At 40.0% G+C, this 20,680-nt stretch overlaps 2 protein-coding genes across 2 annotated transcripts; both read right to left on the bottom strand.

Moving 5' to 3' along the window:
* Positions 1-672: 672 nt before the first annotated feature.
* Positions 673-2,625, bottom strand: LOC105040629 (gibberellin 2-beta-dioxygenase 3). Its single transcript, XM_010917246.4, has 3 exons — positions 2,107-2,625; positions 1,588-1,933; positions 673-1,205 (listed from the first exon to the last, which is right to left on the bottom strand). Exons 1-3 carry the CDS (start codon positions 2,508-2,510, stop codon positions 966-968), a joined length of 990 nt encoding a protein of 329 aa, XP_010915548.1. The 5' UTR covers positions 2,511-2,625; the 3' UTR covers positions 673-965.
* Positions 2,626-11,635: 9,010 nt separating this feature from the next.
* LOC105040630 (cationic amino acid transporter 5-like) lies at positions 11,636-13,750 on the bottom strand. Its single transcript, XM_010917247.2, has one exon. The coding sequence runs from the start codon at positions 13,605-13,607 to the stop codon at positions 11,826-11,828; it is 1,782 nt and encodes a 593-aa protein (XP_010915549.1). The 5' UTR covers positions 13,608-13,750; the 3' UTR covers positions 11,636-11,825.
* Between the last annotated feature and the right edge of the window lie 6,930 nt (positions 13,751-20,680).

Below are 20,680 nucleotides of genomic sequence, written 5' to 3'. Positions count from 1 at the left end.
TGGCTAGACCAAGATCTGATCCATTCAATTAGAAAGATGTATGTTTTCGTACATATGGAAAGAGATTAATAGATAACACATCTGGCCAAGCCAAGATCAACATTAATACTTTTTTGAGACTTAAAAAAAAAAAAAAAAGCTCCTTTGACCTTGGCTCTAATTATATAAAAAAAAAATTTGCTAACTTGCATAATTCCACTCCATGCTTCATTCCCCATTCTTACATGGTGCCCAGTGAACGAACGGCTTGACCTTCTTGTGACACTCACCTGCCTCCTAGATATCCCTGACTGCGGAATAGCATGGAGAATTAAGCAGAGAATGTGGCTTAGGGATCGGTAATGGTACTCGAATAAAGGATAGGAGAATTTTATCTTTTGATCTTTATTTATCTATCGTGAAACATCAAGATCTATCAAGCCAAAGAAAAGAAAAGAAATATGTTCAACATCTAATTTTTCTGGCCGTTTAATTCTGAAAAATAAATGATGTGCCATCTCCACTAGAATGAAAAAAAAAAAAAAAATGATGGCGTCGATTATAGGATATGTTATTTTATAATTTTGATGAATGTACTTATCCTAGAATGATTTGATTTATATATTTTATTAAGAAAAATCTCCACAAGAAAGAAAATAGAGCTAAAAGGATATGCCAAGAGCTAAAAAGGTATGCAAAGGCAGTAAGCCAGTAACCATCTCGATCATGACATTGACAATCCATTTACATTCGTGATTTCATGCAAAAGTAGAGGGTTGTCATCGTAGAAGAAAGCAAGGGCAGAGTGGAAAGGATTAAACAAGGAGAAAGGTAACATCTTTTTGTTTCCATCTTTATTTTTTGATGGAATGTTTCCATCTTTATTAGCCACTAAACATGGGTGACTTTGTGAAGACTGCCTTTTTGACCAGTGCAATGGCCCATCCAAGGAAAGCCAATGCATCAAGTGTCAGCAGTGACCTTTCCTACCGCTTAAACTGCCCCAGCCTATTATCAGCCAGCCTTGTTCTGTAGGCAGAGCTCTTGTACTCCCACCATGTGAACTCCCTGTAGAGGCTCTGCTCTCCCTCTCCCATCAACAGTGGCAAGGGTGCCAGTTTCTCTCCAGAAGTTGGCCCGCCGAAGTAGATCATGGAGACCCTGGACTTCAAAGCGTTGGCCAAAACCCTGTGCTTCACGCTTCTGAATCTCCCATTTGTCAGAACCTGAAGAAAGCCCACAGCGTAACCATTAGACATATATATATATATATACACAGAATCCAAAGGGGAAAAAAACACCTTCATGGATCCCATGCAGCCTTAAAAAAAAGAATGAAAACAAGCCTTCTTTTATCCAATTCGTGTACGGTTGAGTGCAATCTATGGTTGGTTATGCTGTAAAGAAAGAGGGGGGAAAAAACTCTGCTGATTACAATGAACAGAGGACATGGTTTGGTTATAGTTTCCATGTTATTGTTGGAGGAGAAAAGGAAATATAGCTTATTGGTAGGAGATTCAGGATAGAGCTAATTTGGCCGGGACAACCAAAAAACATCAAGTTTAGAATATTGAGCAGAATGAGAGTGTGGAAAGGATGGTTCATGACCTGCAAGGAGTCACCAACATTAATGAAAAAGGAGTCCTGGTCAGGTGGAACTGTGACCCAACTCCCATCCCTCAGTGATATTTGCAGCCCCGAGGTGTTGTTTGATCTCAAAACTGAAATAATCTGTGGGTCTGTGTGCTCTCCAAATCCAGTCAGGCTACAGTCCGGCCCTTGAAGGTGTGGGCATGGAGGGTAGTGATTCAACCTTAACATTGAGTCACTCTCCTCGTCCGCGACCAGCTTGCTCAAAATATCTCTCGGCTGAATCCCTAGTCCTTCAGCCATCAACTCTAAAATCTCGCGGACCAGCTTCCTCATAGCTGAGACATAATCATTCAAAGCAGAGCTGCAACACAACCCACCGAGAAGAAAGAAAAAAAAGAAGGAAGACATAAGACCGTAGCAGCTGCAGAGAGAAATAAAAACGGCCAACGGAAGGCCGACTAGAAAGTTCAAACTTTGTCAGCTTTATGAAGACTTCGATAAGGACGCTATATTTTATTGAAGCACTGTTCTCACCGTAAGGTGCTTGCTGAAGGTTCTTCGAGAAAGGCTAGCGAGGTGTGAGACATGGGCTTGGAAGTGACATCCAAGAGGAGGTACTCCACCCAGCCAATATCTCCATTAGAGCCAATGGTCTTGTTTCCATAACCAAATGGGTTGGCAGGCCCTGCTCGATCCTTTTCCGCTTGGGGGAGGGAGAAGAACTTCACAACCTCGGCTTCCAGCCTAGCCATGAGTTCCACGGGGATCCCATGGTTGGTCACCTTGAAGAACCCAAACTCCTCGCAGGCTCTCACAAGGAGGGTCTCCAAGCCCGGTTGCGCAAGGTTTATAACCGGAGTTCCTGAGAAATACGTGCTGGGCTTGGGTGCAACCGGGAGGGTGATTTGTTCGAGTGCTGTACTGGCTAGGACCACCATGGCTCTCTAGCACCGAAAACAGAGGAAAACGGAGCAGCTTTTGGATGTGGGCTTCGTAAGAAGGGAGGTGTGGTATTGAGTATGGCTTGGGGTGGCGAGGGAAGGAGAGGCTCTTTGCCTATATTTATAGGGAGGGTCGAGGCCCCACCCCTTAATAAGAGAGAGAGAGAGAGAGAGAGAGAGAGAGGATGTGAAAGCAAGGTAGGGATTAATTGATTAAATAACTAAGATCTTGTAGGAGAAATTGGATACTGCTATGGATAGAGGTGGAGTTCTTAAACATATCCATTCACAACGTACATTAGTTGCGGATTAGAAGTTAACAAAATATTCGATATTTGTATCTTGGTGTGTGAAAAATCTTAGCCAACAGGGCTTTGGCCTTCCCCAAGGTCACCGCCATCGACATAGATCTCGTGACCGCAAGTGATTTGGTGGGATATTGCAACATGTGCGATTCCCAAGCGGTGGGTGGATATAAGCAAATAGCCTCTCCAGCTTACATGCGAATTGGATAGGTTTCGCGCTTCTTGGTTGGCATCTTTTTCTTGGGCAGTTGCATGAGGTGGAGGTTGTTCGGCTCGAGATGTTGCTTTTCCATCCATTATTGTTCCCCAATAAAAAGGTCCATAAACCTTAAAAAGCAATGGAGTAGAAAGCAAATGTTTCTTTAGAGCTGGATGCCATTAGAGGGCTTAATTTCTATATCACAATTAAGTGGGTCATCCAAAGGCAACATCCAACCTATATGAACATCAAAATATATGCGAATGCCATCCTGCTTCATAAGAAATCTTGGTTTCTGCTCTGGCACAGCAGGAAAGCACTCTTCTTGGCAAACATGCCGGGTGGTACAACTTCTAGATGCATGATGAGCCTGAGCTATCAAATCTACAATTTCTGGGACATCATGTACTGCTTATTTTTGGCACAATATATATATATAATTGAAAATCATACATATTTGAAAACAATTTTTTGCTTTAAATTTTAAATAGGCAATTATTTGTTTTCAACCATGCATAATTATTTTTGCTAGAAAATACCTTATCGATTTTTACATTTTCTATTTCTACTTATATTTATATATGATTTATTCTACACATTTCCTTTTTTCCTATATATTTTTCAGTTGATCTATAATTGATTTCATGGCATGTATTTTTTTTTTTTTAATTTCTTGTTTATTTTGTAATTTGTATGTTGTGTCTTGAATTTGATATTATATGATTTAATTGTATTTGTTTTTGTAAAAAATACAGAACTGAATTGCATGTGCTAGTTTGGTAATATTGAAAATAGGTTAACAAAGAAACAGGATGACATGGATTGCAATCTTCTTTCATTCCAGCTAAGAATTAGAGGTCTAAGCCTATGGTATAGGGTGCCTATGTGATCTTAGTAGGCTACAGTTGGTGATTAAAAGACAACTCATTTATTTTTTGTTACTGCATCTTATTACGTTAAACTCTCATATCTATCCTATATTATATATATGAACATGCTAATACAACTAATTCAACTTACATTACGCAACATCCTAACTACAAAATATACATTGCATTTTGCAACGTTTTCAAATCCTAGTGGTTCTTTGTCAGATATATTTTATGTCCATTGGGTGGTCTAAACTTTATCTCTTTTACCACTAACCTCGATGTGATAAATAACCAACTGTAAGATTCATATGTAGAATATGATCGTTTCTAAATGCATCTATTGGTTATCTTATTGGTATCAAGCTATAATCATAATTCTAAAAGTCCATTACTTGTTATACTTGGGCATGTAGCAAAAACAAAATTTCTAGCTTTTGTGTTAATGGTATGTTTGTAAGTTTCATGGATTTGATTTTCTAAGAAAATTCTGCTCAACTACTAGATTGAGAGGCGAGAGCGCAAATCGTATCATAGAAGATTGTTTGTGATTGTGCATGTCAATTAAATTGTTCATGTTCAAGTGTGAGAGAATGCATCGTTGAAGATTTAAATTCAAAACTTTTCCCAAAAAAGAGAAAACCGTAGCATGAATCTACTAATATAGGTTTTTCTTTGTCTGAAACAAGCCGACTCTATTCAATTTTAAGATGCATCACGCAAGCAATCTTGTGAAATGTCTTTCAGTGTTTTTGATTTCTCTTCCCCTTTTGAGTCCTTTTAAATATGAGATTTCTTTGTGCCTTAAAAATAGCTCATTCAATCATGATTCAGTGCATCTTTAGTTAAGTATATTTCAGTACAATGCATGTACTGTGATTTTTGTCTTGACCTCTTTTTTAGTTTTAAATTACCGCATAACAATCCTTATGCGGTCCCGAGAAGATCCGGATTCAACTAATTTTCACCCAACGTGCTGCATGCAAGACCCAAGTGGGCATTAATTTCTAAAAGCAACTTGCGCGATCAACTTGCACCACATCACATTTCTTGTTCAAAAGAATAATCTTACGTCGCTCTCGGAGGAATATATCTTCTAGGTGTCTTGTGAAAAGTTGCTACGACTTCTGGCCTAATCTGTTTGTAGGGCCTACAAGATGCTCTATAGCTGGAGTCAGCAATTAATCACAGTTTCGTGTATGATTTTCTACTATACTTAAATTATAATGTGGGGTATCATGATATCTTCGATCTATTTCGTTTGCCGAGAAGTTATCTCCTTGTATTTTCTTTTCCTCTGCTTCATTTCCTCAACAAATTATCATATCTGAATTTTTAATTTCAAGAAATATCATACAAGTGGGCACACCTTATTGCTAAAATTGAGTTTCTCTTCCTCATCATTTTTAAATGACTATTTGAATAGGTTCTCCGGGCATACTGGTCCCAAATGTCATTGGTATGCCAAATTTTTTTCTTCTCGTAATGGTATAAAGACATATAGAGGCGAAGGTGGCCAATTGTTTCTAATAAAATTAAGAAGACAATTATATGGCTCCAATGCTGATGAATCATGTGAAGTTTCATGTTTTTGGGAACAAGTATCACATTTTCACAAGAATATATTGTAAAGCATGTGAGGTTTTAGTGTCCTATTCACATTTAATAAATTCAAAATGGACTCATGAATAGCTAGCTATATTGGCATCAAGCATTCAATAATTTTGCTTTTACTTTATGGCAGTTACATTCCTACTTATTATATTCATTTTTTTGTTTACCATCAGATATGGTGCTGATATATGCATTGATAATTAAATCACTTCATTCTTATTGAATCATATCCATCTTCTAGGGTGGTCAACTAAAATATATTTAGTTGAGTGAGTTGGACTCACAAATAGAAATAGAAATGAGTAACTTTCATTTGATTGAAAAAATTTTATATTTATTTTGATTTCAAAAAAATTAGAATATTAAAATTTTTTAAAAATTAATTTTTTTTGATATTTAAATTTTATTTTAATCTGAATACAAATTTTGGAGGATATCACCATTTCTCTCCGTTCCAATTTCGCCTGCCAAGCAAGCCTGCCTTAAATGGCGCTATATATCATTATTCAATTTGAATGATGCATTTCCCCGTAGAAGATCATGCCATCACGCGTACCACCACCTTGGACATATCAAACGGTCATGATTGCAAAGTCCACAATGTTATTATCAATTCCCCAACCAAGTTTCGGCCGAAACATAGTCCAGGGACCACCGGTTCGCTGTCACGGATCAATTGGTCGGCCGATCCGGTGGACACGGCGAATCGCTGGACGGCCTACGAGCAGGGTTTCGGGACCACCACCTCACGGCAACGTACAAGCCGATACACACGTGTGGACCACCAAAACAGTTAACACAGTGGTCCATGCACGTGTGGTGGAGCGGCGGGTGGCCGGAGGTGGACACGTGGTTGCCCTCGTACGCCTCGCTTCTCCTGAGAGGTGACGGGAGACGCGGCCCCCTCTCCTTGCTGCTCTCGTTGTCGGCGTGCTATTGGTCCGGCAGGGGAAGTTGCTGGGGGAGCGCAGGAGAATGCCATGGACGGCAACGCAATTTCCCGCCATTTTACTTGTGCTGCTGGATCCTTTGTGGTCAACCATCATAAAAAGATAGCTGGTACTGACGTGATAAGGATTGATGAATAGGTTTCGTTTGCCGACTTCAGCCCCCACATGGCTTGTCAAAGCCTGGACCCACGCCCAGCACATTTGGAGCCTCCACGCAGTGCGTGCACATGTCTCCGTTCAGGCGGATTTATTTTTCAGTAAGGAAGAGGCCGGCAAGTATGAAACTACGCAGCAGGAGTTAGCCCTCCACCAAATATATATATATATCTAATCTTGATGAAATCATGATTTGAAGATAAGGTTTTATATCCAGAGCTAATGAACTAGACCTTCATGAGCTGCCATAGTGGGACCTAGCTATATTTAGACTGTATGAGAGAGTTTAGGTAGCTGTGAGTTATATCAATTGATATGACTAATTAAGTGTAGTATATTATAGCTTCCATGGCCGATTACTGTTTTCTGCTCTAGCAAATTGATGCGGGACACATTAGCTTAATTTGGTAGCTTCAGTCTCGCTTAGAAGATGACCATTGAGCAACCAAATTGATGTCAACTAGAGTTTTGAATACTTGCGAATGATGGTGAGAGGTAATGAGAGGTTAAGCATGCAATGCAAGGGATATTGCGTGTTTCATCATTTGGCACGAGGGAACCATAAGCATTGGGTTACACATCAAGGATATGGGCTTTCCCTCAAAATCAAATACTCCAGATCGCGTAAATCCTAATGAATGCAGGGGTTGAAGATAAGATTCGCTGATTCCATCAAAGAAGAGGATAAGATTCGCTGATTCATTGTTGGGAGTTAATGCCTTAGACATTAACTGTTGCTGTGGGGCCTAGAATATCCAAGATATTGGATACTTAACGACTCTTTTCCTTGATATGACTTATCAGAGATAATTTATTATAGCTTGTAGGTCTTTTAATTCTAAAAAATTGATGGGTACATCCCCTTTTGTAGGTGAATTTGTTCCAGATGATGATGGTTGAGACACCATCATGCCAACCCGGCTTTTGAACTCATCTGATAATGGTGAAGGGTTAGGAGTGGATAAGTTACTTGGGATGAGGAGTTGTTCTTCTTACTTATATAGCTCATGGGTAGAAGAGACCGTGGAAATAAAGTCATACGTATGTTCACGTGGGCTCTTATTCCATTTTCCTGTGCTCGACCTGAGTAATCCCAGGAGCACCCGTACTGGTTCCAAAGAGATGGACGAGTGAATAGGCTTAGTTTTCCTACCGGAGTCTCCCAGACCCACCCGTACCCTGGCTCGTGCCTAACGTTTAGGTAATGTTTAGGGAGGTACAGACTCGTGCAATAATGTGGAAGGTACTGGCAGGGTAGGGACTGGTTTAATAATGATTGTTAACTGAGGTCACTTCATGTATTTAAATCACCTTCACATGAGATGAAAGCAAAAGTGACGTCAATGTTTGGTCCGCTTTATATCTAAGAGATGAGTGATTTACTGCTACGGTAAATCTTAAAAAATACAACATCCAACAAGATCTGATCAATAATTTACACGGGACATAAAGAAAAAAAAAATATATTTCTCCGTATATCACTTATACAAGAGAGCATATTTAAAGATTAATTATTTGAATTAACTATCTCAGAAGATTTATTTGAATAATTTTTTGATGTTATTTACATTGTTAACTATTGACCATAATCACTAAGAAAAAGATTATCAGGACGGTGAATCATCAAAAAACGATAGCTATTGTTAAAAATAATTATGAATCTGCATAATAATAAAAAAAAAAAAAAAAAAAAAAAAGAAAAACACAATGCACACACATGGGCGATTAACACCATTGGGCAAAGCTTCTATGCTTCCGTACTTCTACGCTTATCATGCAACTTTGAGTGTCCTGTAGATGTTTCCTGGTTCCTGAAGTTGGACTCAACCAATTGCCTTAACCATGTCTGACCTGATCCATACAAGTGGTCAGATTATATGTCCTGCCCAAAGTTGTAAGATCTGAACTACTCTTGAACTCGGAATAGCATGTTGATAGATACTCAATGTGCATCAAAGTTTGCAGCCTTTCATTCTCCTCTCTGTAGATCTACAAATAAGATATCGAATATAATGCAAAACATCTGTTTGCATAGGAACTAAAGAGGCAGATTAAATCTTTTCTGGTATTTATAATTCCGAAGAAGAACACGAACTAGCTTCGCACTTGATCATGACCAAGTGGAACTTGTGCTGCGTTTTTTCTCAAAAATACGAGGAACGCAGCAACGGGGAGAAATTTCGGAGAAGACTGGAATCTTTTGCGAGATTCGCGCAGCGAGTATGAGTTGTATCGGGACGCCAGCTTCTTTTGTTCAATGTACCTGGATTCAGTAGTGGTGATGGAAATGGGCCTGGCCAGTTGTATTCAAAGTTTCAAATAGGGTAGGCCCAATGGTCCAGCCTTACACAGGATAAGATAAGGTCCTGTTCATAAATTTCCTGCTACTTCAACAACTGCAGCTTATCGATTAGGGTCCATAGTGATGCGTTGGACATGGTGGTTTTATGAGAGAGTACTACCAACATAGATTGGGCATGTCATGTTACCGATGAAGGCCCAACGATATGATATATCGGGGTCCATTCTGTTGCATTAGGTCATTGTCCAATGCAACGATGGTTACAAATTTTACAATGCTGCGGATTTGTTATAGATTGTTACTAGAGCCGATCGATCACATTTCTCTTCTGTTGGAAATAGGCTCCATATTTGTGCCATGGGAGGTGTTTTCTCAAGTGTTTGGTGCTTTTCACGATTATTCTCAAAGAGAAGGAGACCAACAAATATAAAAATAAAAAGGAAAGAAAGAAGGAAAATTGTTGTCATCCATGCTTAGCTAATCTTGGACATACTCATAGATCTATTGAAGCTCAAGTTTAAAGCCTTGCTCATTGCACTACAAACTGTCAAAACCTACTTTAATCTTATTTAGAGCTTGTTTGGATGGTCGGACAAAAGATCTAATGGAGTTTGTCGATTGCATTAATACAATCATAAAAATCAGATTAGGGTTAAACCTATATTTATAAATATCCCAAGTATCTTTGAATTAGACTGGCCCTAATTAGGTGAGGGTTTTTTTTTTTTTTTTTTTAAACTCCCTATGGGATTTGGATTGGCCCACTTAGGATGTATTTTGAGTATTTATATTTTATACATATAGGTCTAGCCCAGTCTATTTTTTTAATGGTTATATTGATCAAATTCACAAATTCTATATATTGTTAGGTCTAACAATCCAAATAGGCCCTTAGAGCAGTTTATCGGACCTCTTTTTATGCTTTTTAGATTTTTTAAAAAAATAAAGTATAAGTTTAAGAAATGCTTATCCTTTGCTAATAAAATAACATGGTTACACTGTAATTCTTATAAATTTATTTCACTAGAAAAGAATGATGATAAATTTCTATTAAAAGCCTGTTTGGATGTTTAGGCTCAAAATCTCTTAAGATTTATGGGTTAGACTAGCACAAATAGATAACATCAAATTAAGTTAGGCTTGTGTTTACGAGAAAAATTCTATGTGCACTGCGAGCAATGTAGAAAATCTGACGTGGAGTGCAATGCTTTATGTGGTTGATCTATATAGCCATACTTTCCAACGCCCATTACATGCACCCATTAAATGCTTACAAGTCCGTTTTTTTGTTTGAAATTTTGAATGATGAAAATATTCTTTTGTTCTGAAAAAATTATAACATCCCGTAGCCTGTTTATGACATCGCATGGTCTGTTATGACATCCTAAAGCAAAATATGACTTCCTGAAAATAGAAAGTTATAAAGGAAGAACGGTATTTTCATCATTGAAAATTATGATGTCACGGGATGTCATTTTTTTTTTCAAAATAAAAAATATTTTTGTCATTTAAAATTTCAAATCAAAAAGATGGATCTGTAAATATTTAATGGGCATATTTAATGGGTGTTGGAAAGTATGGCTACGTGGATCAATGAAAAGGGGTGGTGCCCTATTATTGTACCTCTTGCGGTGCATAAAGAATCTCTCATGTTTACAAATATTTAGGGTTGGAGTGGGCTTGCCCGAATTTTACTGAAAAGAAAAATATCTCAGCAGATATATATATGCGCTTGAGTAGCTGCATATATATTCCAGCAGCTTCAGATCATGCACAACTTGCTTCTATGGAAGAGTAAGCAAATTGTGTTGGCAAATATACACTGTATATCTTTCAAAAAGGTGATTAAATTGACGCCATTTTTACTTGGTACTGATGGCTACTGGGGTTCAGTTGGGGAAGGTACATTGCGGCATTTAAGCTGACGTCGCTTAGATGCATTGAGGTGGCTCTCGTTCATCTTGAAACGCGGCAGGAGTAGGTGCAAACATGGAGGTATCGAAACTATACAAATAAGGATAAAATAGAAGTATGTTTGGTCAAAATTGAATGAGCTCAGAAGAACTTGGAAGTTGCAAGGAAGTTCTGAAAATTTTGCCCGTCATATGTACACTACTACTCGAAGGGAATTGCAGAAATAATTTTGGTTAAATGGAATAAATTGGTTGTGTTTGCTTACCATTATTATTATGTTGTTTGATGAGACAATGACAGCGCTGCCTTATAGAAGTGTTGCTGAGTGCTAATTTTGGCTTGGAGAAATCATGTAATAGTTTGCTTGTAACGAGAATGGGAGAGGATGTGACAAGTTCTTTTTAGATGTTAATGGATTTGGATACCAATGTCGTTACAGAGGTTGGAATTCAGTCAGAGGTTGTCCTTAGGCCCCTTTAATCTGGGCATTGGCAAATGGTGTTTCTAGCTCTAAGACCCTAGCTTTCCGTTCATTGATTGCTTTATTATATTGGTTTTTTATCCTTATTTGGTTTGTCACCACATCTTTATAGACCAGTTATTGCTGGAACACCTTATCTAGCTGGACTATGATTTTGTCCTGCTGAATGTTATAAAAAATTCGAAACTAGCAGTGGAATCCTTGCTGCATTTCATCTATGTTTCAGCTTTGTCGTTGCCTTCCCTACTGTTGGAGATAATGAAAAAAAAAAGATCGAATTTTCCGTTCCTACAAGTTCAATTGCGCAAATTCCCAATCAATTTGCTACACAGTTACTGGCGTAATTTATTTTCCAGAAAGTTGATTGTCACCATCTTTCAGCAGATTTTGCCACATCTTTTTTTGACATTTTTTTCATCTACCCATGTTCTTTTCTAACTCTAAATTACTATCCATACATCATATTGCATTTGGAATTAAATAAAAAGACAAGGAAATAATTACCATCAGTGCTGCACTGCTTCAAGGCCCTTCTGCTGCCTTCTTCACATCTTCATTCTTCACTGCTTCCACTGAAGTTGGTTTTTCATATTGGCCATGGGCCATATCATAGGCAGCATGGACTCCAAAGAACAGATAGTAAAGCAGCATTATCAAAGTGCATATCCCAAACCTAATGAATGCTTCAGCACCTAAAGAACCCATGAGAAACAGATTGGTTAAAATCGACAAGGACGGCAGCCATGGCACCAGAGGAACCCCCCACACCTTCGGCATCCGGCATTGGGGCACGAACAATTGGATCCCCAGGGTGCCCACCATCCACAAAGGAATAGTTATCAGGTAACCAATCCATCCATGTGGCCTCAGTCCCCAGAAAGCTGCAGTCCCCATAGAAGAAGCAATTATCAACAGCAGGAAGCTCGACAGCTTTAAGAGATGCGAACGAGAGGAGACGCCTCTCATGTAGTATCTCCTCACAAGCAGTGCAGTGGCCATCATCATAAAGATGAAGAGAGTGCTCACAGATAGTAGAGTTGCCAAGATATCCAGGCTCGAGAAGAAGGCAATGCAGGCAGCACAGAAAGTAATCAAAATAGTGGCATAGATCGGTGTTCCAGTTTTGGGGTGGACTAGAGCAAAGAAGGGTGGAATTATGTGACTCCTAGCTATGTGAGTGGTGTGCCGAGGCTGGCCGAGGGCGCCAACGAGCAGGACGGTGGTCATCCCCTTGAGAGCACCAAGCGCGACGATATACTGTGCCCATGCCCATCCAACACTCTTAAATGCCACAGAGTATGCTGCATTTGGATCAATATCAGTATATTTCTGCATCATGCTCAGTGACAGGGCCATCAGGCAATATAAGACTGTGATGACCGACGAGGAACCAAGAAGGCCTATTGGTATGTCATTCGAAGGATTTCTTGTTTCCTCTGCCATGGTGGCGATGTTATCGAATCCAGTATAGGCAAAGTACACGACTGCAGCTGCTTGGAAGACACCTTGGACGCCATGAGGGAGGAAAGGTTTCAGATTGCTAGTGTTGGCATGGGCAAAACCACCAATTATGACGAGTAGTATGACAACAACATGGACGGTAGAAGCAATCCAATTGAAGTAAGAGGTCCTCTTGGTGCTGATCATGGCGATTGTTGCAGTGGCTGCAAGGACAATCGCCGCAATTGGGTCCAATAAATTGAAGCCCTTAGCGAGATGTGTGTGGATTCTCAATGAGTTCGAGGGGCGGTTCAAGAGGGTCGCCAAATATGAAGTCCAAGCCCTGGCAACCGCAGCGCTGCCGACTACGCTTTCTAGAATCAAGTTGGCTGCTGCTATGAACGCCGCGAAGTCCCCCAGCTCCACTCTAAGGTAAGCAAATGAACCCCCTGCCACGGGAATTTCCACCGAGAATTCGGTGTAGCAGAAGACGGAGAGCATGGCGGAGATGCCGGAGGCAACGTAGGAGAGGACTATGGCAGGGCCAGCATGGTGACGGGCTTCTTGGCCTGTGAGGACGAAGATTCCGGCACCGAGGGCCGAACCAAAGCCAAACCAGGTGAGGTCCCACCAGCCGAGGCAGCGCTTCATGTCATTCTCGCTCTGCTTGCGGACCTCCCCGAGCTCGGTGGCGTCGCTGGATCGACCAAGGAGGCGGTCCTTGAAGCGGTGGTGGGTCTGACCCAGGGCCGCTTTATAGGCGGCCCAGCTCTCGAAGGACTTCTCAGGGAAGAAGTCTTTCTTGCTGCATCTCCAGTAGCTCCTTGTTTGGAATTCATCAGCTGATTCTTCCATGGAACCCATGATGTTTCTCTAGCCAATCTTTGCTGCTACTGGAATAGAGAGGGTGGGTTGCATTGGAAAAGCCTGCTTGCTCTTGGGAGCAGGTAAGTTCTTAATGGATTTGAATGGATAAGTTTTCTGGGGACTCAGAAGTCAAGAATGGGACGGAATCTTTATGGGAGGTAGATCACCCTGTGGAAGTTCATGAATGGTGCCGGAGCAGTCACATGTCAGTAATGGGACCACGTTGGAAAGATACTGTGGGCATATAGAAATTCTGGCCCATGCTTTTCCAATGATGGGGCTAGCTCTGGGGTCTCTTTGGCACTGTTCATTTCCAAGCTCCCAGCAAAGCTTCTGTGTCTGTAGCTAAGAGTTCTTCCTTTCGCCCTGAGGCTTGTGGACGTAAAGACTAAAGAATCTCCATTGAGGTGCAGACAGACCTGTCTCCCTCCATAAAGGTACCTGGACTCAGTAGTGCTCATGGTAATGGGCCTGGCCAGCTGTATCCAGAAGTTCAAATAGGGTAGGCCCAATGGTCCAGCGTTATACAGGATAAGGTCATGTTCATAAATTTCCTTCTACTTCAACAATTGCAGCTTAACGATTAGGGTCCATAGCGATGCGTTGGACATGGTGATTTTATGAGAGACTACTACCATACTAAATTGGGCATTTCATGTTACTGATGGAGGCCCAACAACATGATATTTCGCGGTCTATTCTGTTGCATTAGGTCATTGTCCAATGCAATGATGGTTACAAATTTACAGTGCTGCAGATTTGTTATATAGATTGTTACTAGGGCATATCGATCACATTTCTCTTCTGTTGGAAATAGGTTCCACATTTGTGCCATGAGAGGTGTTGGGGTAGATCTCCGTCACTTAGCCAACAATCATGTCTTCTTATCTCTGAGCCGACTAAGAAAACTACATTGACTAAGTAATCGTCAATCAATCTGGCTCGGATATACAAAGTCCCACCCGGCAGGATAGATGTCAGGCGCCGTCGCTGACATCCAGCAAACTAAAAGTTGGTCACCCTTGGTCGGCATCATTCCGACTAAAATTAATATGCCTCCCACAGCTGCTATCCCTCCAGCGGCGCTCGGTCTGTAACCGACTTAACGGTCGGTTGACAGCCGACTATACCAATCGAAGACAAGGCATCTCGGCGATTCCATCCTGTCGACTCCGACAATACGGACCTCTACCGACTAACTGAGTACCGAACGTGATAATCATACGACTCTGACAGGCCACATCAAGATCATATCACTCAGACACCATATCCTGATCGGCTAACTATATACCGTGATGGAATACTATGATTTCGTTAAATGCATCCACAAGATCATTTATTATGCCTCACATCCGATAGCGTCCGTCGCCATAAATACGCCGAATGGAAGGCACACTCGTCGTGTGTATTTAAAGATGTATACACGGCACCATACGATGCCATATAACTAGACATGATCGACATGATCATCTGTCCTTTCACCATTCATTTTGCTCCCTCTATAAATAGAGGTAAGCGGAGACCCCTCCAGATATGCATAGATACACTATCTTAAAATCCAGAGACTCTGTCACTCTTTTCTTTGGAGTTATCTTACTGATTCGAGCATTGGAGGGTCTTCATCGGAGCCACCTCTGACGGGACTTATTTTGCAGGTCTTTCTTTTTCGGCATCGAGCGAAGTCCGGCATCATTTCACTTTAAACTCTTTAATTGCCCTTTATTTTGATCTTGATTATGTGCACCTTCTCCAACAACGACGCATCATTTTTCAACGATCCCGCCGCTAACTAACAAGTGCAACTCCTAGTCGGCTCTAGATCGACTACCGTTATCCATCAAAATAAGGCCACAACAGGAGGTGTTTTCTTAAGTGTTTGGTGCTTTTCACGATTATTCTCAGAGAGATGAAGACCAACAAAAATAAAAATAAAAATGAAGGAAAGAAGAAAAATTGATGTCATCCATGCTTAGCTAATCTTGAACTTACTCATAGAACTATCGAAGCTCAAGTTTGATGCCTTACTTGTTGCACTATAAACTGCCAAAACCTATTTTAATCTTATTTAGTGCTTGTTTAGACGGTTGGAAGAAAAATTCAATGAAATTTGTCAATCAGACTGATACAATCATCAAAATCAGATTGGGGTTAGGTCTATGTTTATAATTACCCAGAGTACCTTTGAAGTAGACAGGCTCTAATTAGGCTGAGATTTTTTTTCTCCCCATGGAATTTCGGCCGTTCCACTTAAGAGTTTCGTTGGGCATTTTTTTAATATAGATCTAGCTCATTAATCCAATTTTTATGGTTGTATTGGTTTAGGATTTTTTAGCCTAATTATCCAAAGAGATCTTTATAGTAGTTTATTGAATGAAAAAAAACTACTTTTATGCTTTTCAGATTTAGCATTTTTTTTTAACAAAACATAAGTTTAAGAAATATTTATCCTTTACCAATAAAGTAACATGATTATACTATAATTCTCATAAATTTATTTCATCAGAAAAGAACGATAGAAAACTCTTATTAAGAGCCCATTTGGATGTTTAGGCACAAAATTCCTTAGAATTTATGTGTTGGGATAAACTCGCACACAAACACAAATAATAATGCCACTGGTACAAATGGACATCAGAATCGCACCTTCAACGCAGAACGAAAGAAAAAAATATAGAGAAGAAGAAGAAGAACACACAGATTTACGTGGTTCGGAGATCAAAAAGATACTCCTACGTCCACGGGCGGAGGCGAAAAATTTTCACTATGTAAGAATCAATAGTACATCAAAAGAGAAGCTTTTTAATCTCTCTCTCTTTTTCTCCTTTTAATTCTTTCTCTCGTGAAAAATATATTAGCAGAATGAGAGGAAGAATATCTCTTGAAAGAATCAAAAAAGAAGGAAATCCCGTTGCATTGCCAAAAGAGAGACCCGCGTGTGGGGAAAGAAAATCTCGCTGAAAAGAAAATCCCGCTACATTGCCAAAAGAGAGGCCCCACCAAAATCGTGGGCAGAAACGAAAAGGGGAGACTGCTCTGTTGGCCGAGTCAACCTGACAACCAAAATCGTGGGCAGAAACGGAAAGGGGAGACTGCTCTGTTGGCCGAGTCAACCTGACAACCAAAATCATGGGAAGAAACGGAAAGGGGAGACTGCTCTGTTGGCCGAGTCAACCTGACAAATCTTCACCTTTGGCTTGGTCAATACGAATGTTCTCCACAATGTTGATCGATCTCCTCAAACTTAAATTCTCACAAAAATAATAGTAGAAAATTCTCATCTCCTCCAAAATCCCGAAGGATATCCTCAAGTGCTGTAGACTCCAACCAAGTCCAAGCAATGTTTGAACTTAGCCACTGGAAGATGTTTTGTCAGCATGTCAGCTGGATTATCTTCAGTACCAATTTTCTTCACAACAATATTGCCCTGTGCAATGACTTCTCGAATGAAATGGTACCTTACATCAATGTGCTTCGTTCTCTCATGAAACATCTGATCTTTAGTGAGATGAATAGCACTCTGACTATCACAGTATATAATAGTCTCTTTCTGTTCCAAACTAAGTTCTCCAAATAAGCCTCTTAACCACATAGCTTCCTTCACTGCCTCTGTTGCTGCCATAAACTCTGCTTCTGTAGTAGATAATGCAACTGTAGGCTGAAGTGTAGCTTTCCAACTAACAGCACAACCACCAACTGAGAAAACATAACCAGTAAGAGATTTTCTTCTATCAAGATCTCCTGCAAAGTCTGAATCAACATATCCAGACAAAACATCACCGTTCCTGCCAAACTCCAAACAAGTGTTAACAGTACCTTTCAAATACCTGAAAATCTATTTCACTGCCTGCCAATGTACTTTACCAGGATTTGACATATATCTACTCACAACACTGATTGCTTGTGAAATATCTGGTCTGGTACAGACCATAGCATACATCAAAGAGCCAACTGCACTGGAGTATGGAACACGTGACATATACACCTTTTCATCTGTGGACTGAGGTGATAAAGAAGCTGAAAGTTTGAAGTGAGCAGCAAGTGGTGTAGAAACTGATTTGGCATCCCACATGTCAAACCTCTGAAGAACTTTCTGAACATAACTGGTCTGTGTCAGAAATAATTTACCTGCACCTCTGTTCCTCTGGATCTCCATCCCAAGAATTTTCTTTGCTGCTCCTAAGTCTTTCATTTCAAACTCACTGCTGAGTAAAGCTTTCAGCTGATTGATCTCAAAAATATCTGCTGCTGCAATCAACATATCATCAACATATAACAACAGATAAATAACAGAATTACCTGACAGTTTTCTGAAGTAGACACAACTGTCAAAACTGCTCCTAGAGTATCCATGTTGTGTCATAAAGGTATCAAATCTCCTATACCATTGTCTAGGAGATTGCTTCAAACCATATAATGATTTTTTTAGTAAACAAACATGGTCCTCTTTTTCTTCAACTTGGAAACCTTCAGGTTGCTGCATATAAATCTGCTCTTCAAGTTCACCATGCAGAAAGGCTGTTTTTACATCCATTTGCTCTAACTCTAAGTTATGAGAAGCAACTAATGCTAGTAAAACACGAATAGAACTATGTTTCACAACAGGTGAGAAGATATCATTATAATCAATACCTTCTACTTGACTGTAGCCCTTTGCAACCAACTGTGCCTTGAATCTAGCATCTTCAACACCTGGAGTACGTTCTTTCTTCTTGAAGACCCATTTGCAGCCAACTATCTTCTTTCCTTTAGGAGCCTTCACTAACTTCCAAGTTTTATTTCTCAGGAGAGACTCAATCTCTTCCTGCATAGCAACTATCCACTGAGCTAAATCCTCACGAGATATAGCCTCTGAATACCCAGAAGGCTCATTAGCATCAAGTGTTTCCTCTGCAATTGACAATGCATAAGCAACCATATCTGCATATCTCTGAGGTAGTCTAATATCTCTTCTCTGCCTATCTCTAGCTAGAGAAAACTGCTGTATTTGTGGAGTTTCCTCTACCTGAGCTGAATCTGTCATCTGCTGTTGTTGCTGGGAAGAATGCTTCACAATAGTAGAACCACCGCTTTTAAACTCCACCTGTTTCATGCTATTACCTGAAGGACCTGCATCAGATGAAACAACTTTCTCCTCTCTAGGAGATAACATTGCAGATTCATCAAAAATAACATTTCTCTCAATCAAAAATTTAGGAGATTTAGGATCAGGACACCAAAACCTGTATCCTTTCACCCCTGATGCATAACCAAGAAAAATGCACTTTTTAGCTTTTGGATTTAATTTACCATCATTAACATGAACATAAGCAGGACATCCAAAAATTTTCAAATCAGAATAATCAGGAGGATCACCTGACCACATCTCTTCTGGAGTCTTGCATGCAATGGCTGTAGCTGGAGAACGGTTCACTAAATAACAAGCTGTAGACACTGCCTCTGCTCAAAAGTCTTTGCTAAGACCTGCATTTGACAACATACAACGGGCTCTTTCTAAAAGAGTTCTGTTCATCCTCTCTGCCACTCCATTTTGCTGTGGAGTGTATTTCACTGTACGGTGCCTGACAATACCTTCATTTTTACAAAACTCATTAAACTCACCAGAGCAAAATTCAAGCCCATTATCTGTCCTCAGCCTTTTAATTTTCTTCCCAGTTTGTTTTTCAATCAAAACCTTCCACTGTTTGAATTGCCTGAACACTTCATCTTTATGTTTAAGCATAAACACCCAAACTTTTCTACAATAATCATCAATAAAAGTTAGAAAATACCTGGCACCACCTTTAGAAGGAACACGGGCAGGACCCCAAAGATCAGAATGAATATAATCCAAAGTAGCCTTGGTTCTGTAAATTGCTGTTTGAAAGCTGACTTTCTTCTGCTTCCCAAAGATACAATGCTCACAAAAATCCATCTTACCTGTACTCTGACCACAAAGCAAGCCTCTCTTGCTCAACATAGTCATGCCCTTTTCACTCATATGTCCCAGTCTCATATGCCAAAGTTTAGTGACTTCTGATTCTGACATAGAAGGGGATGCAGCAGCTGCTGCACCTGTAACTGTAGTGCCCATCAAAGTGTACAAAGTACTGGACCTTTTGGCTTTCATCAAAACAAGAGCACCTCTACAAACTCTGAGAACTCCACCTTCAGCTGAATACTTGCACCCATTGGCTTCAAGGGTGCCTAGGGAGATGAGATTCTTCTTCAAGTCAGGAACATGTCTAACCTGTGTCAATGTCCTCACTATGCCATCATGCATTTTAATTCGAATTGAACCTATCCCAACAGTCTTGCATGGGGCATTGTTCCCCATCAAGACAACTCCACCATCAATCTGCTCATAGGTGTAGAATCAGTCCCTGTAAGGACACATGTGGTAGGAGCAACCCGAATCTAAAATCCATTCATCCTTGGATCTGTCAATATTAATAGATAAAACATAATCATAGGACTCATCTTTTGCAATTCCAACCTCTGCTGCATTCTCAGATTTTTCTGCTTCTCTTTTCTGTTTGTTTTTCAACTTGTAATAATCAATTTTGATGTGTCCTTTTTTCTTACAGTAATTGCAGACTTTAGACTTGTTTCTTGACTTTGATCTGCGCTCTTCCTTCTTTTTCTCAAAAGTTCTCTCTTGAGACCGGCCTCTGGCCATAAGGCCTTCAGAAACTCCTTCACTGTTACCACCAGTTAAGTCTCTATCCATCAACTCTTTTGAAAATAGGGATGATTTCACATCTTCAATAGAAATAGAATCTCTACCATAAAGTAGAGTTTCTCTAAAGTGTTTAAATGATGGTGGTAAAGAGCAGAGCAATAAAAGGGCTTGGTCCTCATCTTCAATCTTGACTTCTAAATTCTCTAGATCCATAAGAATAGAATTAAATTCATCAAGATGGATTTTTACAGATGTACCTTCAACCATCTTCAACATAAAGAGATGCTGCTTCAAATGTAGCTTGCTGGTGAGGGACTTTGTCATGTACAATGACTCTAACTTGAACCACAAAGCAGCCGCTGACTTCTCATGGATGACTTCTCGCAGAACTTCGTTCGACAAGCACAACTGA

This window comes from Elaeis guineensis, chromosome 3, assembly GCF_000442705.2.
Source record: "Elaeis guineensis isolate ETL-2024a chromosome 3, EG11, whole genome shotgun sequence".
NCBI classification, from domain to species: domain Eukaryota; kingdom Viridiplantae; phylum Streptophyta; class Magnoliopsida; order Arecales; family Arecaceae; genus Elaeis; species Elaeis guineensis.
Note: the sequence above shows the minus strand (reverse complement) of the source record. Positions and strands in the feature narration are given on the sequence as shown.

Coding starts and splice junctions, on each gene's coding strand:
- LOC105040629 (XM_010917246.4), bottom strand. CDS start 2,510: ATGGTGGTCCTAGCCAGTACAGCACTCGAACAAATCACCCTCCCGGTT. Junction 1,934..2,106: donor CCTTCAGCAAGCACCTTACG/GTGAGAACAGTG, acceptor GTTGTGTTGCAG/CTCTGCTTTGAATGATTATG. Junction 1,206..1,587: donor ATGTTGGTGACTCCTTGCAG/GTCATGAACCAT, acceptor GGCTTTCTTCAG/GTTCTGACAAATGGGAGATT.
- LOC105040630 (XM_010917247.2), bottom strand. CDS start 13,607: ATGGGTTCCATGGAAGAATCAGCTGATGAATTCCAAACAAGGAGCTAC.